Below are 20,382 nucleotides of genomic sequence, written 5' to 3'. Positions count from 1 at the left end.
ATAATGATCCTTGCTATGCACAGCACATTTGGTCTAAGGGCATCAGTATGCTCTAAATGTTAAGCGGGCCTACACAACAGAAGTATTTTAAGGAGCAAAATGGCATGCTAGCATTTATGATTCCCTCTTTGTTGATAGCCTCAATTATCAACTATCTCTTCCTATGCTCTGATGGTCCATTTCTGCCTCTTAGATGAAAGCCCCACTGAGATTGGTGGCGTTTCTCTTGGATTAAGGGTCTGCTGTGTTAGAAGGCTGGAATGAAAAATAAATAAGCAGCTTTGGCATTCCATATCCAGTGATTGAAAACTTCAGAGTGACTTAGATGTTCTGGTTGTTGCTGAAAAATATGGCATAATATTTAGCATTTTAGTTTAAATTACATTTGTCTAGTAGAAATAGAGCTTTTCCGTGGGCATGTTGCTTCTTATACAAGGTATGCATGCATGCAGTGTTATTTAGCTGGATTTTAAAAATCAGAAGTGTTTGGCTACGGTTCTCTTTGATTATATAAGCTTTTAAGTATCAAAAATATGGTCTGTGTTTTGTAACATAACCTCTCTTACTTTACTCTGAGGCGTATGTAAGAAAGTAGGGAAGAGGTGGTGATGGGTTGAGATACTGCAAGACACTGGAGGGGAAGACAAGAAGTGTTAACATGTTGCAGGAGGTACAAGGACGCCAGTAAAGCGACTCAAGAAGGCAAGCAATGCAGTCGGAGCGGCAGAAGAGTAGGCAGATTTTTGGCAGGAGAATTTTGCCTAGATTGGAAATTGGGACTGAACTGAGATGCAGAGAGGCCACTGAGGACGCAGTAGTAGTAATTGAAGCGGTGGATAACTATGGAGTGGATAAATATGTTAGTAGGAGGGGTGGATGTTAAAGGTATTTCTTAGTGATGCTGTAGAAGAAAAGGTGGCATTTCACATCAGGAAGGCAGTGGAACAATAGTTGGGATTGTGTGAAAAGTCTCCGATTACAAGGCTGAACGATCATAAAGGTAGTAGAGTTATACAGCGTGACAAAGACAAGACTGGAAAGAACATTAAGACCTCCCAGATTTCTCCAGCTTTCAGTGATGGCATCAGTCAGTCCTGTGCTTCCAGCAAAGCGGAGTGCTTTGCCTTTGGTCTTTATTAGTTGCTATAAATCATTGTGTCAGCCTCCAGGAGTGATGGGGCGGTGTTAGAAACCTTCCAGTATTAAGAGCATCTCCTCTGGGTCAATTCCAGTGCAAAGAGAGATTAGTTACGTGTGCATGAAGTATCCTGCACATTTTCTGTGGATAAATAGAAAGCGGATTCCAGGTCTGTCAGTCAGAAAACTTCGAGTGCGCTTGAGGAAAAAATAAAAAGAAACTATTTCATTTAGAGTGTACTTTGTGTTGTTGCTTTTGAATGCAATGAATAAATTGTAGGAGGCAGAGCAGACATAGTAAGCAGTGATACCAAACGGCTGACTTGCTTTTAAAAGTCTCCTTGGGATGTTGTTGTAAATCTGCACAGTGATTTGGAGCCTCCTCAGGTGCTGTCCTTCTTTCAGCTGAAACATCTGAGTTTCCAGGTGGTGACAAAGCCTGAAAGGAGAGACCAGAAAGCTAATTTCTGTTTGGAAATGCTCCGGCTGATAGAGAAGAAAGCTTCTGGGTCAGGAAGCGTGTGTGCTCTTCAACAGTGGTCTGAAAGGAAGGGTAAACCTAAAAACTAGCTTGGCATTGTGGCTGCTTCACTTGCAGTGTTTAAACTCATTAAAAACTCACGGAAACATTGATCGGGAAAGGCGATGACCCCATACGCTGAGGACAGCATGCTAAATTCCTATACCTCAGCCTCTTGTAGCACAAATGTCTTAGCTGAAGGTGGACATTCAAAAGATAAATGGGTTGCTGCAGTTGTGTTTATTGGTTCTTCTTTCTTTTAATTTGAGGCAATGATGGTGTATTTTCTTTCCTTTCCAGTTTATTATCATTGAAGTCAGCGATGGTATTTCAGTTTCAATCTCTCTCTCCCCCAGAAATTCCAGGAATGACTTTTGTTCACAACTTTAGCTAGGTTTTTGGTCACTTGCAACATGGTTTGAATAGAAGTAGGATTAGATTATATACACATGAAATAGGGTGTTATTGCCACACAGCAATGTTGTTTTGTAGATTTGGGGTGTATTAATATGTGATTGTATTGGACTGTGGCAGTGACGCTGGAGGCTTAGTCAGCGGCGCACACGTGGTCCCCTACTGCCACTTAAGACTCCCTAAATTATGTGTGATGTCCACTGGGGCTGGTAGATGTGACACAGGACAGCATGAGACTCGTGTCCTCCTCAGCTGGCAGCTGAAAGCCGAGCAAGGTCACCCAAAATGGCACTGGACTATGGATAACTGGATCAGACCCTACACATCCTACAAGTCAGGAGCATCTCCACTGAAGCCAGTGCATTTATTGGTGTAAAGGGAAGAACAAGATGCTCACTGGGGCTTGTTCAAAGGCAATTACAGTGTTTTGCAGTTGTGTCTTCCATGTGTTTTCTCATTTTAAGGTGGACATAATTGGGCAATATGATTGTGAATTATCTGTGCCATCCGAATAGAGAGTGAGATTGCTTGTTGTCATGACAACAAAAGATGGTGAGGTGTTTACTTGAAAGTGAGTTCTGCACAAGCGTTCACATCAAGCTGTGTCTGAAGACCAGTGTTTGAAGAACTATTCTTCAGAGAGTCCATTCCTCCTTTAAAATATTTGCTGTATTTGTGCAGTTTTACCCCAGGATATATGGAAGACGGCTTTTTGAAAGCTTAACCCAGGACAGAGCGTATGCTTTTATTTTCAAAAGGCACTGTTTAGTTCAGTAATGGAAATCCTACCTAGACTACGAATAGCGGCATATGGAAAAGCCAGCCAGTCAACTATCTGCTGTTTATATAAAAGGAGTTTGTAGCGAAGAGACTTCCTTTTAAAATGAATCATATGGTAACTCACTTTTATAATCCTTTAATATCTTTTTGGCTTTAAAAGGTATTTGGGTTTAAGAGCATGCTTTGTGATATTAATTTTATCTCACTGAGCTTTCTTTCGTGTATAAATCTGTGCTGGGGCAGAGGAGATATTATTTATTGATTCCTTGGAAGTGCCTTTTATGCAATGTGTACTAGAAAAAGAAGTGTGTATTTGATATTCAAATGGGGCAAACTGCTACTCTTCTCTATGAGTAAATATGCTATGTATAAAAAGAACTGTGTAAGTATTGCATACCATTAAATAGTTATCAGACTGCCTTCTTGTTGTAGTTACCTTTTAGTCTACTTTCAGCTGTTTACTGTCCAGAAGGGTCTTCATTACCTTTCAGTTAAGCTTGTGAAGAAGGTGCATTTGGTTGTGTTCATTTAATATAAACAGAGAATGTTAACACTATCAAAAAGATACATAAGCTGCAATAGCCAGTAATATTATTTGAAATTCTTCAGTCATAGGTTTGGTTTTGATGACTAGATATTAAATATAATGATAATATGTAGCACACATATTTGTATTTTAAACATTTGTGTTTCTGCAAGTGCATAACTGTAGTTAAGGAAGCTAGAGACAGTCAGAGAGGAGTAGGGAAGAAGTTGATGAGAATGCTTAAACAGGACTTGCAGTTCTGACACGATAGGAAAATCTAGCTGAGTCATTTTTTACATATCCAGTGCTGCTATTTGAAATTTGAATTGGAAATGAAAAAGTTTCAGTAAGGATTTAATACATCTGAAATCAGTTTTTTTTCCATTTTTTGCTTAGAGCACCTAGCTCAACTGTGTTATGGCCCAGGAGTTGGGGTGTTGTAATTCCAATTTAAAAAAAATACTGATCTCAGAAAGAACTCGGCACTTTCTGAGGCAGGTCAGGACCTTGAAAAGTCAGATCTTTAGCCAGCCCTCTACATTTTATCTCTGTGCTTGTCTCTTAAATATTTCAGTAGTCTCTTAATCAAAACAAGAATGTGTGACTTGTTACTTTGAATTATGCAGCATGGGAAATACTATTTAGTTATTTATTTCAAGTAGCAATAATACATCAAAGATTGGTGTCAAAGGCTCCTTAGGTTAACGAGAGGGGCAATGTCAGTGATGATGAAGAAAGAAATGGGAATAGGACCAGAAAAGACAAGTGGCATGACTGGATTTGTCGGACATTTGTAAACATCAATGGCAAAACATATATTATTCATCTGTTTTTCTTGCAAGCTTAAAAATTGTGGACTTTTGCCAGTTTTCTGTGCCACTCTTCTCTGGTGTCATACCTGATGAGTTAACTATAACTCATTTCCTCTGTCAATGAGACCAACTGGCTATGTTGGTAATCCACCACATGTCTAGCACTGGTGCTCCTAGATCCTCCCTCCTCCATGTATTAGCTCTGATTGGAAAGTCTCATTGGAAATTAATTGTGTAAGACAGAGGCCAGGTTCTGGCATCCCTGTCAAAGGAACGTTGGTTTTATGGGGTGCACAGGGACCTCAGTATTACTGCCTTTTCTTGTGGGTAGCCTGCAACGCTGCTAATCTGAATTGTCTCAAAAATACTGGAGTTGTTCAGGGAGTCGTTGGATGATGGCTGGCTACGTGTACGTCAGTCAACGTAACCCTGAGACTGTCAGGGTGCAGGTTATGTCTACGGCAATGTAACAGATGACAGCAAATAAAATTACTGGACTACTTCTGCACAGTTCCCCTTGCCTCCTTACAGTGCTCATGTCTCTCCTGCACGTGCCCTTCGCTTTCCTGTATCAGCCAAGCTGAGGACTGGACACGTTGTCTATCCCATCTCCAGTTCTCCCCTGCCTTAGGCAGGGTCAGCGAAGAAGGAAGAAGGCACTGAAGAGGTAGCAAAGGCAGTGTGGTGTGTTGTGAGCAGGGTGCCAGGCTGAGGTGGTACCGGGGGCGAGGAGGTGGGCTGGGAAGGAGCAGACAGGCCCCTGTTCCTTTGGCTGGTAGACATGGATGATGCAAAGGGAATTTTACTCCTGTGTGCTTTCCCTTGAATCCCAGGAAGCTGAAGAATAGGAGGTGGACTCTGGGAAAATACTGTAATTATGGGTAATCTTGTTTGTCTCAATTATTTAGAAGTCAAATAATTCAGTGTATGAATTGACAACTTCTTGCAACTCTGACATCCTTTCTTGAAGGTTTTCTATACTGTTTCCTGCTCTTGTTACTATCTCTTCAGGGATTCCCCTTTGTATTTTACTTTCTGTTCCATAAGCGTAAAATTTGGAGAATAACCTCCCTATTGACCAGCTGGTGCTAGGCCAGCCATCATTTTTCATAGTCCTCTGGAGCCTACCTTGGATCTTATTTGCTTGGAAGTAGTCCCAGTGAGTGTAAATCTGTTATATGGCAGAAACTCTGGAGTAGGGAGCATCTTTGTTCTTTCTGGTGATAGTAAGCCTGCAAAGCAGAGCGAGATGAAGAAACCGTCTAATATATTGACATGTGACTCCTGATACATTCTCTGTACAAGAGACAAAGATATGTACAAGCCAACTGAGAAAATAACAGCTGTGATGTTGGAGAGTAAGCAAAAAAGGCTTGTTCTTTTGCTTTCTCAGCCAGGAGTAGCTGCAATGATATGTCTGCAGTTTATAATACATTAGTTTCCGTTACATCTAAGAAAGAGTTGAAGAGGACAAGTATTGGAGTGATGATACCTGTACACGCATTGTAGTTAGTGTCAACCCTTCATTCTGCTCACATTAAATTTTTAATTTTCTTTCAGCAGTACCACGTGTAAATTGAGAGTCATCCAAATGTAGAAAGGAAGAAGTTGCTGGGAGTCATAAAAGAAGAGTGAATCGAGTTTTATCCAGCAAGTTAGCTACATGGGTAAGAGATGTTTCATTGTCTCTTTTTGCCTTGCAGGAAGAATGCAAACAAATACTGGCTCGGCAGAAATCTAGTTCCCAGTCTGATTCTCATGACGATGAGATTTCCCCTCCTCCTCCCAACCCAGTGGTAAAAGCCCGACGCAGGAGAGGGGGGGTCAGTGCAGAAGTGTACACGGAGGAGGATGCTGTTTCTTACGTCAGAAAGGTAATGTGTTGCCATCTATCTGATTCTGAGATGTACAGGACAATCAAGTGACTCATATTTTGCTCATAATTTGGAATCATGGGTCAGCCTGTAGGATGGTGTCCTCATGCCGTTGTATACATCGCTTGACCATCTTCTTCACACTCAAGTTCTTTTGCTGCTTCCTTGACTAAGTACTTTCTCCATCAGTGTTGCTTCAGCATTCTCTATTCTTCCCCTTTTTGAGATGTACTGCTAATATGTTTCCCCCTTTAACACGGCGGGTAATTCTCAGCCATTTTCTTGATATTCACAGACTCCAGCAGCTTCTGAGTTTTGTCAGAACCTCACAGTTTTGGAAGGCAGCCTTTTCTATTGCTGCATTTCCTGCTTTTTTTTCTAAAAAGTCACTTCTAGCTCAAGTTTTCTTCTAACCTAGGTCATTTAGGTTTCCTAGACCATTGAGACACATGGTTCCCATGTTGATTGGATACCACCTAACCCATGGGTTTTTGGAAGTCTGTTGACCATACTTGGGCAATTTTATGTGACCATTGTCTTTGAAGAAATGCCAATCCCAAATTAGGTAATTTCTTCAGTAGGAGCACTAATTTGTGCTTCTCTTTTTTTAACTGCCTTTTTCACGAAAGTATCTAGCTATGTTATATCATTGATCTCTTAATAACTCTTCAAGTTTTATTTGAAACTGGCCAAAGCTTTCAAAGGTTATTAAAAAACAGACATTACAATAGCGTATGTCATGTTTGTTTAGGGAGCTAAGCTAAAAATGCATTTCATAAGGTTGACAGATGCTACTGCATTTCATAAGGTTGACAGATGCTACTAATGTGCTTTTGTATGCCTGGAGTAGCTTTAACCCAAAGAGCTTTTTCTTTATGGGAATACATTTTGTCAGTCACTGGTTTTTGGCAGAATACTTTTTGCCTTTGCAGTCAGATGTGCTTTTGTCATCCACTTACGATACAAGTTCACTGGCTGCTCTGGGGATTTCTGTCCCAAGAAACAAAGGAGAGCCTTTCATCCTAAAAACAAGTCTGGAGGAGTATTCTTGTGGCAGTTAAATAATGCTTACAAGTATACAGTAAATTTTAACAACACTGTGGTCAATCTATTAATGCACTGCACTTTTAAAAGACTTGCATCATATTTTAAAAGCCACTTTCAAACACTTTTCTTTCTGTGCAGTTTGCAATATCCCCCTTAAAAACTTCCATGAAGAGATCACATTTGTCTCTGCTTAATATGGGCTCCATCTGACTCTTCTGAAAATGAAAGGAAATATTCCTTCCCACACCCCTGAGTAATTCTTTTATGTTTATAATGGAAACTGAAGTTAACTTTGTTTTCTTCCTTTTTCAACAGTGATGCCAATAAGCCCTGACAGTAGCATGGGTAGGCAAGAGCCAGAAGAAGCAATACAGATCATATTCTGTGTGTTCTGTGACTAGGGCTGTTATGATTTTAATTTCCTAGGAACTAACTGAGCCTAAATAATAGTAATTTTGGGGATGGTTTCTTGTCAGGCTACAGATGCTGCAAGGAATATAGAACTAGCACTGGGAGGGTTTGTGTCAGTGCTTTGTCCTCTGCCGTCAGCAAATGAATCCCATGGTGAATCCCATGGATATGTGTTTGTGACAGAGACTTCTAGAATACAGAAATAAAGGGAGACACTGAAAGGACAAATGATGAAACCAATTTAAAAGTGTAAAAAGCAAGGCAAGGGTTGTGTTAGACTATTGCAAACAGATGGATTTTTAGATAGTAGCCAGGAAGAACCACTGGCTTGAATTCAGGTGTTGGATAGAAACACATCTGGGTCATAAGCCAATTTAAAGGAACCCTTGAAGGGGTGAACTACAGGATGAGTAGTGCTAAAGGCAGTGCAATGAGTTATGTCACTGGAGAGAAAATCAAAGGAGATTTAGCTTTGTGATTTGAGCAAGCACCTGGCATGGCTCCATTCTGAGGAGCACAAAGGAAGATCTCTGCGGAGGGTTATTTCATTGCTTCATTCCTGAAACTAGAGAAAGCAATATTTGTCAACACATCTGACATAACATGTAGTTAACAACTAATAGGATAGGAATCTTGCTGTGAAGAGGGTTATCAGCTTGAAGAGAACATGCAATGATTACTTGGAAGAGTGATGTAAGAAATGGTCAAGTGATTCTTCCCAACATTTGATTTTGGTTGGATGCCTCGTTACTGTGACACCTAAAGGATCTCTCCTGTGTTTTCTGTGTCCCTGCCCCAACACACCCACTTCGGTCTTTGCCTTGTGGCTTTCATTGCTGCAGATTTAGACTGAGAAAGGCTAGGCTACTATTCTATAGTCAGCCAGAAAGGTTGGAGTTGAATGTCTTAGTGATTTGATTATCTACCCTTTTCACCCATCAGCAGTAAGCTGAACAGCTAGGGTATTCTTAATAGAGCAAGGGTTTAGGACTGCGATTCAGTCCAGGGTTTATTTGATGGGGTAAAAACGAAGAATAAACTGGCCAAATGCTCATTTTATTTAACATCAAGGAATTTAAACTTTCAGTTAAATTAGATTACGTTTCACTCTGAGACAAATATGCAGTTTATACATACACACTTTTCTAGACTTAATTTGAGTAGTCTAATGGCTACAGCAGTCAATATAAGGGATGTCTGAAGCCAGAGTTTATAGATCTTCACAGTCCAATATTTTCCCTTGAAATAAATCTAGATCAATTCTTTGTGAGACCTGGTTCTACATCAGTTTTCCCATTTGAGACATCCTTCTTCTGGTTGGATGGGTAGTATCTTGCCTTTCCAGGATGAGGAAAGGAAACTACCTACACATCAGCATACGTAGTAACTTAAATAAGGCAGAAATACTATTTCTAGCATAAGAAAATGTGAAAGATAAATGTTCATTATCAGACCTTTTTTGTACAGTAATTAAAACAGGCAAAGAGATGTTGATCTTCAGATTGGAGTAAGGTTTATTTAACACTCAAGACTTTTGCTAGGCTTGATTCTGTCCCGTTATAATGAAAATATTAAGGAAAATCACATTATTAAAGTCAAAGAACATGTTACGAGTAATAGCCTTGTTACAAATTTCTTGCGTCTCTCCTAATCACAAAGTCTCTGACTGGCAGAAGTAGATGCTTGGCAAATACAGAGATACAGTGTCTTTACTAGTATCTTGCTTACCAAAATGGAAAGCCTAACTTGCAAAAGTCTTTTAAAAAAAGTCACTCAATATGAAAACATACTCCTGAATTTCAACATATATTTTGAGCAAATTAAAGTACAACAGGACTTTTGCCTTCTCCCCAATTAACAAATAAAAATGCCTCTTCATTCTCAAGTGCAAGTCCTTCTCATTTGCCATGAAGCAAATGCACAGGATTTTGACCCAGGTGGGCCTCTCAGGAGCTCCGTTCCTTCTACAACCAGTACTGAAAAGTATGGTGTAATTACACATTTTTACCTTTTACCTGAAGAAACGCAGATGACACCAAGTTGGGTGGGAGTGTTGATCTGCTCGAGGGTAGGAAGGCTCTGCAGAGGGACCTGGACAGGCTGGATCGATGGGCCGAGGCCAATGTATGAGGTTCAACAAGGCCAAGTGCCGGGTCCTGCACTTGGGTCACAACAACCCCATGCAACGCTACAGGCTTGGGGAAGAGTGGCTGGAAAGCTGCCCAGAGGAAAAGGACCTGGGGGTGCTGGTTGACAGCCAGCTGAACATGAGCCGGCAGTGTGCCCAGGTGGCCAAGAAGGCTAATGGCATCCTGGCCTGTATCAGAAATAGTGTGGCCAGCAGGAGCAGGGAGGTGATCGTGCCCCTGTACTCGGCACTGGTGAGACTGCACCTCGAATCCTGTGTTCAGTTTTGGGCCCCTCACTACAAGAAGGACATGGAGGTGCTGGAGCGTGTCCAGAGAAGGGCAGCGTAGGTGGAGAAGGGTCTGGAGCACAAGTCTGATGAGGAGCGGCTGAGGGAACTGGGGTTGTTTAGCCTGGACAAGAGGAGACTGAGGGGAGACCTCATCGCGCTCTACAACTACCTGAAGGGAGGTTGTAGCGAGGTGGGTGTTGGTCTCTTCTCCCAAGTAACAAGTGATAGGACGAGAGGAAATGGCCTCAAGTTGCGCCAAGGGAGGTTTAGATTGGACATTAGGAGAAATTTCTTTACCGAAAGAGTGGTCAGGCCTTGGAACAGGCTGCCCAGGGAAGTGGTTGAGTCACCAATGCTGGAAGTATTTGAAAGACTTTAGATGAGATGCTTAAGGACATGGTTTAGTGGGCATGGTGGTGTTGCGTTGACGGTTGGACTCGATGATCTTAGAGGTCTTTTCCAACCTTTATGATTCTATGATTCTATGATTCTAAATGTTGGTCATTCCCTAGTTTTAAAACTAGGTTGCTTCTGATATTGTTTGTGGGGGAAGAAGAATATGAAATATGTTTTCCTCAGTCCAAGAGATTTGAAAGGAGACTATACAGCTGCCAGTACCTGCTAATTATAGTATTTTATGGATATCCTTCTCCGCACTCATCCTGGATCTTGTATTTCTTTTCTGCTTGTCATATTGTGAACATAAATTCTTATCCTCACATTATCAAAACTGTAATTTATTACTTTCCTAGTGGCTTTATATTATAGCCTAAACCTAGTTTGTAATCAAACTGCATCCATTCTCTTGAATAGTGGAATTTTCTATATATTTCAAGATCTATGAAGAAATACAACCAGGAATGTAATTAACCTTCCTTCTTTTCTCTACAGGTTATTCCAAAGGACTATAAAACTATGACTGCTCTGGCAAAGGCCATCTCCAAAAACGTGCTCTTTGCTCATCTTGATGACAATGAACGAAGGTATGAGGTGCTTTATGATTTAAAGGAATCTATAGCTTGACCTGAGAACAAGAAATTATATAAAATTTTAACTTGGGGATCAGAACTACTCTTACTGATGCATTTGAGTCATACTAGGTGCACCCTCACACACACTTACGGGTAAAATCACAAGCTAAAAAAGGGCAAGAACAGGATAGAATGTATTCAGACATATTTAATATGTTCAAATCAGCTGTGCCTGATGAACTTTATTCTAGGATACTTAAGGAATTGCCTAAAGCAATCTCAGAAGCATTTGTAGTTACTTCTGAGAGCTTGGGGAAGACAGGTCAAGTGCTGGAAGAGTGGGAAAGAAAAAGCATAATGTCTATAAAGAGGTAAAAGAGAATTACAGGTAAATTATTTTGTTCTTTTTAAAACTGGAACAAACAAATTATGTGTAAGCACCTGAAGGAGACCAAGGAGTTCAGTAACAGCCAGTGTGACTTTTAAAAACTTGAAAATGTCTTTTTACAACTGAGTAGCAAGTGTTGTAGCTAGGGAAGGCACAACAGAGGCCAAACGGCTTGACTTCTACTAACGTTTTTGACGCTAATGTGTATTACAGTTTCATAAACAATCAAGGGAAACCTGTCTTCAGTGAAACCACTATGGAGTCTATGCAAAACTGATTGGATACCCATATCAAATAGCAGTTATCAGTGGCCCATTATTCTAATGGAAAGATATATTGATGAGTGTGAAGGGTTGGTCTGCTTTTCATCATTATTGTCATTAATGACCTCAGTGGTGAAATAGAGTATAAATGTTGAATTTTTAGATGACATGAAGATTGGAAGGGCTGCTAAAACATTGGGAGACAAGGCTAGAATTCAGAATTATGCTGACAGGTTGAAGAAATATTCTAGTAAAAGCAGGATGGATTGTCAGTGAGCGAAGTGCAGAGAAGTGTACTTCTACTGTTTTTCCTAGGCAGGAAGAATACCTTTATAACGATAAGACGGTTTTGCAGTTTTGGTAGTTCCTTGAAAAACTGTGTGGAGCTTATTGTGAATCATGGTCTGAACATTAGTCACTAATGTCAAGCTGTTTTGAAAATACTAACGTTTTACTGGGGTAACTAAACAGGAGAACATGCAAGACATGCCCCAGTGTTGGAAAGATTTCAGCTGGAACACAGTGTCCAGTTTTGGGTACTTCAAGAATAAACAGTTGGAGGAAGTTCAGGGAAGAGCAGTGGGAACGATCACAGATCTAGATAACATCAATTCTGAAGAAAGAATGGGATTGGTTGGCCTGCAGAAGGAAAGTCAGGGGTAGAGGGACACGATAATAGCTTATAATTGTGTATGAATAATGGTATTTGAGGAATAAACTGCTGTGTGTGCCAAAGGGTAAAGAGTAACAGATTTAAAGTGCAGTAGGAAAGAGTCAAGTCAGATACTAGGAAGAGGTCTCTGCTTGGGTAGGTTGTGGAGTCTCCACCACTTGAGGCCATTAACAGCAGATTAGACTACAGTCTGCCAGGAATGACATAAGTAGTGTCAGTCCTGCCTTGCAGCAGATAGGCTAAGTGATGTCGTGAGGTCCTTGCCAACCCTACTTTTCTGTGCTTCTGTGGTTAGAAAGGACAAAGACTTTGTCTACACTGACGTTTTTAGTACTGGCAGAACATCAGCAGTATAGTCCTTCAGTGGGGCTACTCACATGTTTTCAGTCAACGCACATTCCAAATGTGCAAATTTTGCTCCCTCTTGCAGGCGTTTACACAGTTTAATTACTTTGCAATCCCAATTATTATGATATCGCATTAGCATGCAGATTTCTGGAGTAATTAGAAGAGGATTAACTTTGCACATTTCTTCTAGCTTTTTCACCCACAGCAGATAATTCTTGTACAGAACTGCTATAAATCCTAATTATACCTTCGGCATGCTAACGTGACAGGCACTGGACGGGTAGGTTTTAGGGCTGGAAAAGGGAAATTTTGGTAATATGTTATCGAAGTAGGGTGAGAGAGAAAAACGGAAGGAAAAGTGCTTTTTCTTGCACTGTGCTGATTGTACATCATGGTCATGGTCTCTCCTCTCCGTTCCCTGTGTCCCATTTACCTCTGTCAGCCAGACTGTCCTGTTATGGATATGTCTTAGGAGTGAAGAGATGTGCACAAATTCCCATGTGTATGCTGCAGATGGGTATAGACTGTCTGCTTTTGCAGTCCTCAAACTATGGCTTGACCAGGTGTGTACTACCTTTGCTGTCAAAAGATTTAGAAGCTTCTTGGTTTCTGGGTTGTGCACTGGAGCATATTCAGCTATATACCATCTCCCTTGCTCAAAGGATGTGTCTAGGTGCCTCATTCAAGCCTCATGATGAGCATGGTAAGCTACTGCTGACATTGGGAAAAAAAAGGAACTCACAGAAGGACGCAAGCATTCTGTTTTTGCAGACAGGATTGCAATGAACGAATAAATTGTTCTCTCTTTGCATTTTACTGAGCTGACTCTTGACATCATGCTATTGCCCTTGTCTGGTTTCGTTTGTCAAGTGTGGAGAAGTCAGCAAGTTGGAGCATAGCATTGCCATCACTTCCCGTTTGCGTCTTGTTGATGCAGATACGTAGTTCAGTAAAGTAAGTGGTGTACGACTTCATTTGGGTTCTGTCCTCTGGGAATGATGGAAAGCTAACTGAGGATATTTCATTTTCTGTGCTGCAGTGGTGGTGGTGGTGGTGTTTATTTTCCTCAGTGTTTTCTACACTGAAGACAGTATCAGTGTTTCATTTAATTTAGTGGTTGACCATTCGCCAAGATGTAGGAGGTGTTCAGGTAAGGGAAGGATGGACTAGCAGGGCTTAATTCCTCATTTACAATGGATGACTGACATTTTTCCTTCTCCTCTGAGAAGGAAATGTTAATCTGCTCTATGGCTGTGCAGTCCACGTGACTTGTGTTGCACTTGCTGCTTGGCAGCTGTGAAGGTCCTTACGTGTGACATAAACCCTTATTTATAACGGCAGTGTGTAGCATATTATCTCTGTGTCAAATATTCCATATGAATGATTAATTGCATGAGAAGTCATGCTGAAGTTAAGGTAAACAAGTATCTTTTTGCACTGGTGTCTGAAATAGTTTTGTTCAAGTCTTATTTTAGATAGCATCTTTTCATGTGCCATGCTTAAAAAAGGGTTGCCATCTATCTCATGCACGCATATGCACGCGCACACGCACACACACACACACACACAGTTTCTGGTGTAAAATTATACTGAAAAGTACAATAAAAGGGAAACTGTAACCGCATCAGTACTAAAAGCAGCAGAGCTAGTTATCAGGAACTTTTGCCAAAATTTTCATTTCAAGAGTCACTAAAGAACAGTGCAAAGTGATGTGGCAGCCCACCGTTTTCTCGTGAGACTTTTCCACTGACTTCAATAAGATCTTGATTGAACTCTGGAGTAGGGTCCTGGTTCTCTCAAAGCCAATGGCAAAATGCCCATTATCTGAAGTAGAAATGTGTTTTTCACTGTTAGAGAGCTGTTGTTCTCATTTGCAGAATCAGGAATGTGTGGCTTTTTGATTGTGTTTCCGCATGTGTGCACCTGATGTATATTTTCTGTGCGTCCTCCTTTGCCTAGAGCTGGTCTGTTACATGCACATTGACAACAAAACCTCCAATTTACATGGATGTATCACATACTCATTATCCAAAATTTTTTTTAATTGATGAGAAACTAACTGTAAAAAGTTAAAGCAACATCAGGGCTTCACAAAATTAATTTTTTATTGTGTCTTAATAGGTATAGTTTGATTTTGATTGTTTATTAAAATATCGCACATCTAACAAAAGTACTGGACTATATTAAAAATTTCTGTGAAATGGTCACAGGCAGGGTAAATATTTATGAGCTGTGGGGAAAAGAGGGATGTTAAGGGGGTGATGGGCTTAGTTATGGACTAAACAGCTTAGTGAGTTGCAGAGAGCACATGGATGTGTGTCAGTGTGCCTACCTTTGGGCTCATCCTCGTCTCTTGTCTTGTTATTAGCCCAAACTCAGTTACGGTCTTCTCAGAGTCGCCTCATGTCATATATGCTTTGATGGGGTTTGCTTCTGTGGTTGGGATGTGTGGCAAAGCTCTTTCACTTTGTTCAGGCTTGATGTATCTACTTCGCAGTTAGGATGTATTTAATGCCTGGGTAGTTGGACTTGGATTTTGATAGTGCTGTTGTATCATCGCAGGTCCCTAGGCACTTGTGCTCTAACTTCTCCTCCTTTCCCCCACCGCATATGATGACATATGGGCTGGCTTATGTCCATGGGGATTTTCCCCTTTGTTCTGTGTTTCTTCCATACTCCAATTCCTTCGTGACTCCACTCAAAAACTCTTGGGAGAGACTGCTCAAAGGGTTTTATTAGGTGGGCAGCGGAGCTTGTTAGTCAAGCTCAGATGTGAGGGCAGCAAGATGTTTTGGAAAAGCATAGTTCATACTGGTGTGCTAACATGATGCAGAAGCTGTGGAGATGGCCACCAAGAGGACAGTTTTCCCAGGTAGAGAGCACTCTGAAGACCTGCTAGTTATGATCACTGCAAGATCAGCAGCTCTGTGCCTATCTGGTCCTGACTTGGTGCTCACCGAAGCCTTACATACACATGCACAGTCCTTCAAAACAGCTTCTCGTGTGACAGCTTTGAAAGAGCTCCTTGCACCATAGGACAACTTCTGATACAGAAGACAGCTCTGTGCAGGCTGTGCGCCCAGAAGAACTAGGAATTGCTCTGCAGTCTGTTCAAGGATGAACAACCCTGAGAGAAAACATCGGTGGAGCTGGACCTACAAGTGAGGTAAGAGGCATTCACCCTCTCTTTCATCAGTGAAATGGCAACATTAACTGTGAGGGATTTTTGCATTATAAACATAAATTTATTTTTTATAGATGATATTCTTTGCAACAGTTTGTCTTTAACATCAGTTGAGGGCAGAAGCCATCTTGTTTCTCTGCTCTTCATTGCACCTGTGATCCAAGAGAAAGTCCCAGCAAAAAAAAATATTAAATAAAATCCTTGATTATGGCATTTGTACCTAATAAAAAGAACTGAAAGATGAAATTGCAGACTTTGCAGAAGTGCATATTTCAGGAAGTGCACCTATCTTTGTAATGTCCCTCCAGAATGCTGGTGGGGAGTTACGCTTAATAACATTCAAGCATTGTCTTAGGTAGCCTGTGCTATAGATACTAATGGCTGAATAAAGGGAAGAAGTTCCTTGCTGATCTTCTCTCTCCTGGTTCCAATGTGATCTCGTGGTTCAGATCCATTCTGAAGGCCATTAAGAGTTTGCATAAACTTTCCTCCTTCTTTTGGTCTGTGATGCTTGAGAGTTTTGCATATGGGAGAAATCAGCAGGGCAGGGTGCGTTGTACTGGTGCCCTCTCTGCTGCTTTGGTTTTGTTCAGTCAGCAGGCGGTGAATGATTTCTATCTATGCAAAGATAGAATTACAGCCATAACTTGGCAGCATTTTATTTCCTCTCCCACTCTTGGATATCCAACAGATTAACATCCTCTAAGGCTTCCTAGTTGTGAAATGGTGTATAAAGTCAAAATTGGTGACAAGGGGCTAGTCTGATTGTCCTAATCTCTTCTAACCTGGCAGTGTAACTAGTAAGAATTTTTATCAGTTCAGCATGTAATGCTGGAATACAAGTACACCCACTTGGCTTTGCCATGATGTTGAATAGTAAAGGGGGAAAAAAAAAGAAGAGATTGTTCATTTTCTGTCTGTGGATAAAAATAAAAGATTTTTTTTCATCATTTCATTGACAGGATGTTCTGTCTCTGCTGGATGGGGGCAGCCACTGAGAGGGGGGCAGTGAGAAGGTTCAGAGATGACCTGCTGTGGGAATGGAAGTTGGACCCAAAGCTGATGATTGTCAAGGAGGAGAGGGAAATATAACTGAAGCATAACCAGTGGGTGAGAGAGCAGGACTGAGAGCAGCAGGAATGTCAGTCTTGGTTCCAGGATGTCACCAGTGCCTGCCTGCTCTGCTGTGAGTCATGAACCACGTCTGTCAGTCCCTGTTCAGAAGCTCGGTGGCCTCCTGGCCACATAAAGAAGTGGAATGGTTAAACATTCACCATATCTGTATGTAAATACTATGTAAAATTTATGTGTAAAAGCTGTGTGAAACTTGTTCATCAAGGAGTAAAGAGAGTAGATAAATATTTAACATGCACTTCCAGATTCCACTTTTGGCATTTTAGCTAATATAATAATTTTTACAAGCATTTATTCTTTATTACTAATGTACAGGCAGCTGTAATGCCCGCAACAGCTTTCAGAATACTTTTGCGTATTTTATTACTTGGATTAATAAAAAATTGGTTTGTTTGAACAGCATACTGGTGTGAAACTGCTTTGGAAACAAGAGTCAGGAAATTGTATTTGATACTTTTACTAAAATACTGAGCTCTTATAAAGGCGCAAAAAAAGCAACAACAAATGAACTAAAGAGTCGACAAAACTACTGTATTTATTACAGCAACGCGCAGTGTTGCATTTACTCTTGTGTATTGCCTGCATGCCAAAGGTAAGAAAATAAAGGGCATTTTTTATTTTCTATGCTTTTTGGGGCCAAGATATAAAGATGAGAATTGACCCTTGTACTGAGCATGCAAGCCAACCAAGAGTTTTTTCCAAGCAAAAATTCCTACCCTTTTCCCAGCATCCTCCCAGACATTGTGGAGGGCACATGCTACTATGATGCTGTAGATAAAATTGGAGGCAAGTTGTTATAGATACCATCATCTTGCTGTTAGCATTTCAGAAAAATGTTCTACTACCTTCTTACAAGTGTGTTTTAAGTAACCCATGTTCTGCAATTCAGGCAGTTTTGTAAGCCGTGATTGGTGGCAAAGTGGGGTCCTATAGGGACTTACTGGGCATAAACATACGCTATTTGAAAGACGGTAGTGTCCAAATTAAGACTTCCTCAGCATCGGGACACAATAATATTCTTAAAATGTATTAAGGGCTGCCACAGAGGGGAAGTGAGTAATCATGTATCTGTGTCCCTTGAAGACAAAACATCAGAATTAAGCTTAAGTTGTACAAGATGGATGTAGACTAGACACGTGGTAATAATTTCTAGTGGTAAGGATACTTAAATAGATTGTAGAATCTATAACTGTTAAGAACAGGTTAGGCAAATCTCTTTGAACATAATTTAGTTTGTCCTCTGTTTGGATGGGAGAAGTCTCTCAGCTAGTGGGAAACTAGTGTATTGTTTCTCTATACATTTTTCTTTTCTCCTTTTTTTTATCTATTTGAAGGCTTATTGTTATTTCACACATCTTCTGTTTTCTCAGTTAGATGAATCTAATACCCCCCATCTTCCTTTGCAGGCCAGGTTCCTCAGACCACTGACCATTTCTGTTGTTTTCCTCAACTTTCTCCAGTTGGTCCACCTCTTCCTTGTTTCTTTATATTTTTCACAGCAACAGAATATTTGTGACTCCTACTTAGCATGTGATCACTGGCATCCTTGGATCCTTTCCTGCAGAAATGCTACCTTGGCAGTGAATCTTCACCATGCATTGATGCTGTTGGTTATTCCTACCCAAATATACTTAGCTGTTGTGCCTTTATTGAAAGTATATCTCTTTTCTCAAACCGTTTCTTTAATACGTAATCATTTTACATCCTAATGTTGTTTTCTGAAGTGCTTGCAGCTCCTATACAGCTAGCTATTGTCTTTAACTTCAGAAAACACACTCTCTATCCAGGTCAATAATGACTTGGGTACTTTTTTCAGTACAGGCAAAATTAACATGAGAAAAGTGGTTTTCCGTAGCTAACAGATGAATTTTAGTTGTTGTCCTGTTGATCTCATATAAAATATTCTTGAAACTTCTGGTGATTAGTGAATTTCAAGGACATTATTATTGCTATAAGCTTTATTCACTTCTGCATAATACCATGTTTTATTAAAGCACTGGCTGCAGGCCAGCTGGAAAGCCTCTTGTATGTGGAAGAAACCTAAGACGGCACCATTCAGGAGCAAGATATTTTAGAAACAGGATGCCACAGCTATGACATATTCATTACACATCCTGTATTTTCCTTGCATTTGTAACTTAACTCTTTTGTTAAAAAACACACATAGATCTAGCTTCTGCCTGTGCCTTGTACATGCCTACAGTGTGCAGAACAGGGCAAGAAAAATTCCCTTCCCATGATACTGCATTAGTAATTCTCCATCTCCAGGAGTCCACTTTGTGCTACAACCACATGGATGTTAAGGGGAGAAACTTGCTCTGCCTGCTGTAGGCGTCTAAGTTAGCTGGTGCTCAAAACACCTCAGTTAGGAGCCTCAGGGTATGGTTTCACCATTGATGTAAGCCACATTCTGAGCTGGTACCAAAGGAGGAAGTAACACAGCGAGTGCTAAACCTCGGCTGCATGTTCCTATTGCTCTCGTGGCCGCGGTTAGCCAGATCAGCTCTCTGAAAAGTGATCCTCCCCCGGAGGGTTAGTTTTCAGTCAGATCAGGTCCTTCCTCCCACTCTCTACCTGGCAGCAGAAATACTTTGGCTAGCCGAAGGGAGGAGAGGGCAGGACAGGACCTCCCCTTTTGGCAGCAGCAGGGGCCGAAATCAAATTAAGTGATGGCAAAACTGCACCTTAATTTCCCTTACTAGTCATTGCACAAAGTCAGAGGATGGAAATAGATGGCGTGAATACCTCTATAATGAGCTAACGTTCCTTTCCAAGAATGTTCAAAATGTAGAGCTAAGCCACTCAGAAGATGAGAGATGAAAAGAAAGAATAAGAGATGAGAGAGCAATTGCACAGCAAGGCATGGCAGAGTCGGGGGCGGAGGGCTTTGTTGAGTCAATGACATGGCTTCCTTGGGTTACATTAGGATTTTTTGTGACCAAAGAGTTGGACAAGTTTCTTCCCCCTCCTTTTTGGGAGTAGCAACAGAGAGAGCAGGGTGACAGCATCATCCCAATGCACTTTGTGCAGGGTGCACGGCGGGGCAGGCTGCATCCTGTGAAGGTTTCCAGGGGTGTGAATGTCCCACCTGTGCTGGAACTCCAGGAGATGGTCAGCAGACTGTGGTAACTTGGGGGCAGAGGAGATGTGTATATAGTTATATGTACATGGAACAGATTTGGTACCGAAGAGACTAGTGCAAGACCTCTCTGTATGGGAGATCTTTTTCTGATCATCAGTCATATTAGATGATTAGCCTGTCCTTTGAATTCTGCTTGTAAGCAACCAGGAAGAGGAAATTCATCTCTCAAATCAACCAAGGCACTAAAAGCTAAACAAAGCTTTCCCTCTTTGCATAACACCAAGGTATTTTCCAGGTAAACTGCCTGGCAATCCAGCTTTTCTTTGTGCCTTTTATGCCTTGTTTATGGCCTTGATCCAGTATGGTATTTAAAAGAGCACGTTTAATTGTGAGTTGTTC

At 40.9% G+C, this 20,382-nt stretch overlaps 1 protein-coding gene across 2 annotated transcripts in view; it reads left to right on the top strand.

Annotated features, from left to right (window-relative positions):
• Positions 1–20,382, top strand: part of PRKAR1B (protein kinase cAMP-dependent type I regulatory subunit beta) — a 104,054-nt gene that overhangs the window by 10,383 nt on the left and 73,289 nt on the right. For both annotated transcript variants that reach the window (XM_075165227.1, XM_075165228.1), the window contains exons 3-4: positions 5,893–6,063; positions 10,832–10,923. In XM_075165227.1, the coding sequence (XP_075021328.1) occupies positions 5,893–6,063; positions 10,832–10,923 (263 nt within the window). The remainder of the gene's footprint in view (positions 1–5,892; positions 6,064–10,831; positions 10,924–20,382) is intronic.

The sequence above is a fragment of the Calonectris borealis genome, chromosome 16 (assembly GCF_964195595.1).
Source record: "Calonectris borealis chromosome 16, bCalBor7.hap1.2, whole genome shotgun sequence".
NCBI lineage: Eukaryota > Metazoa > Chordata > Aves > Procellariiformes > Procellariidae > Calonectris > Calonectris borealis.
This window is presented reverse-complemented; position numbering and strand designations above follow the sequence as displayed.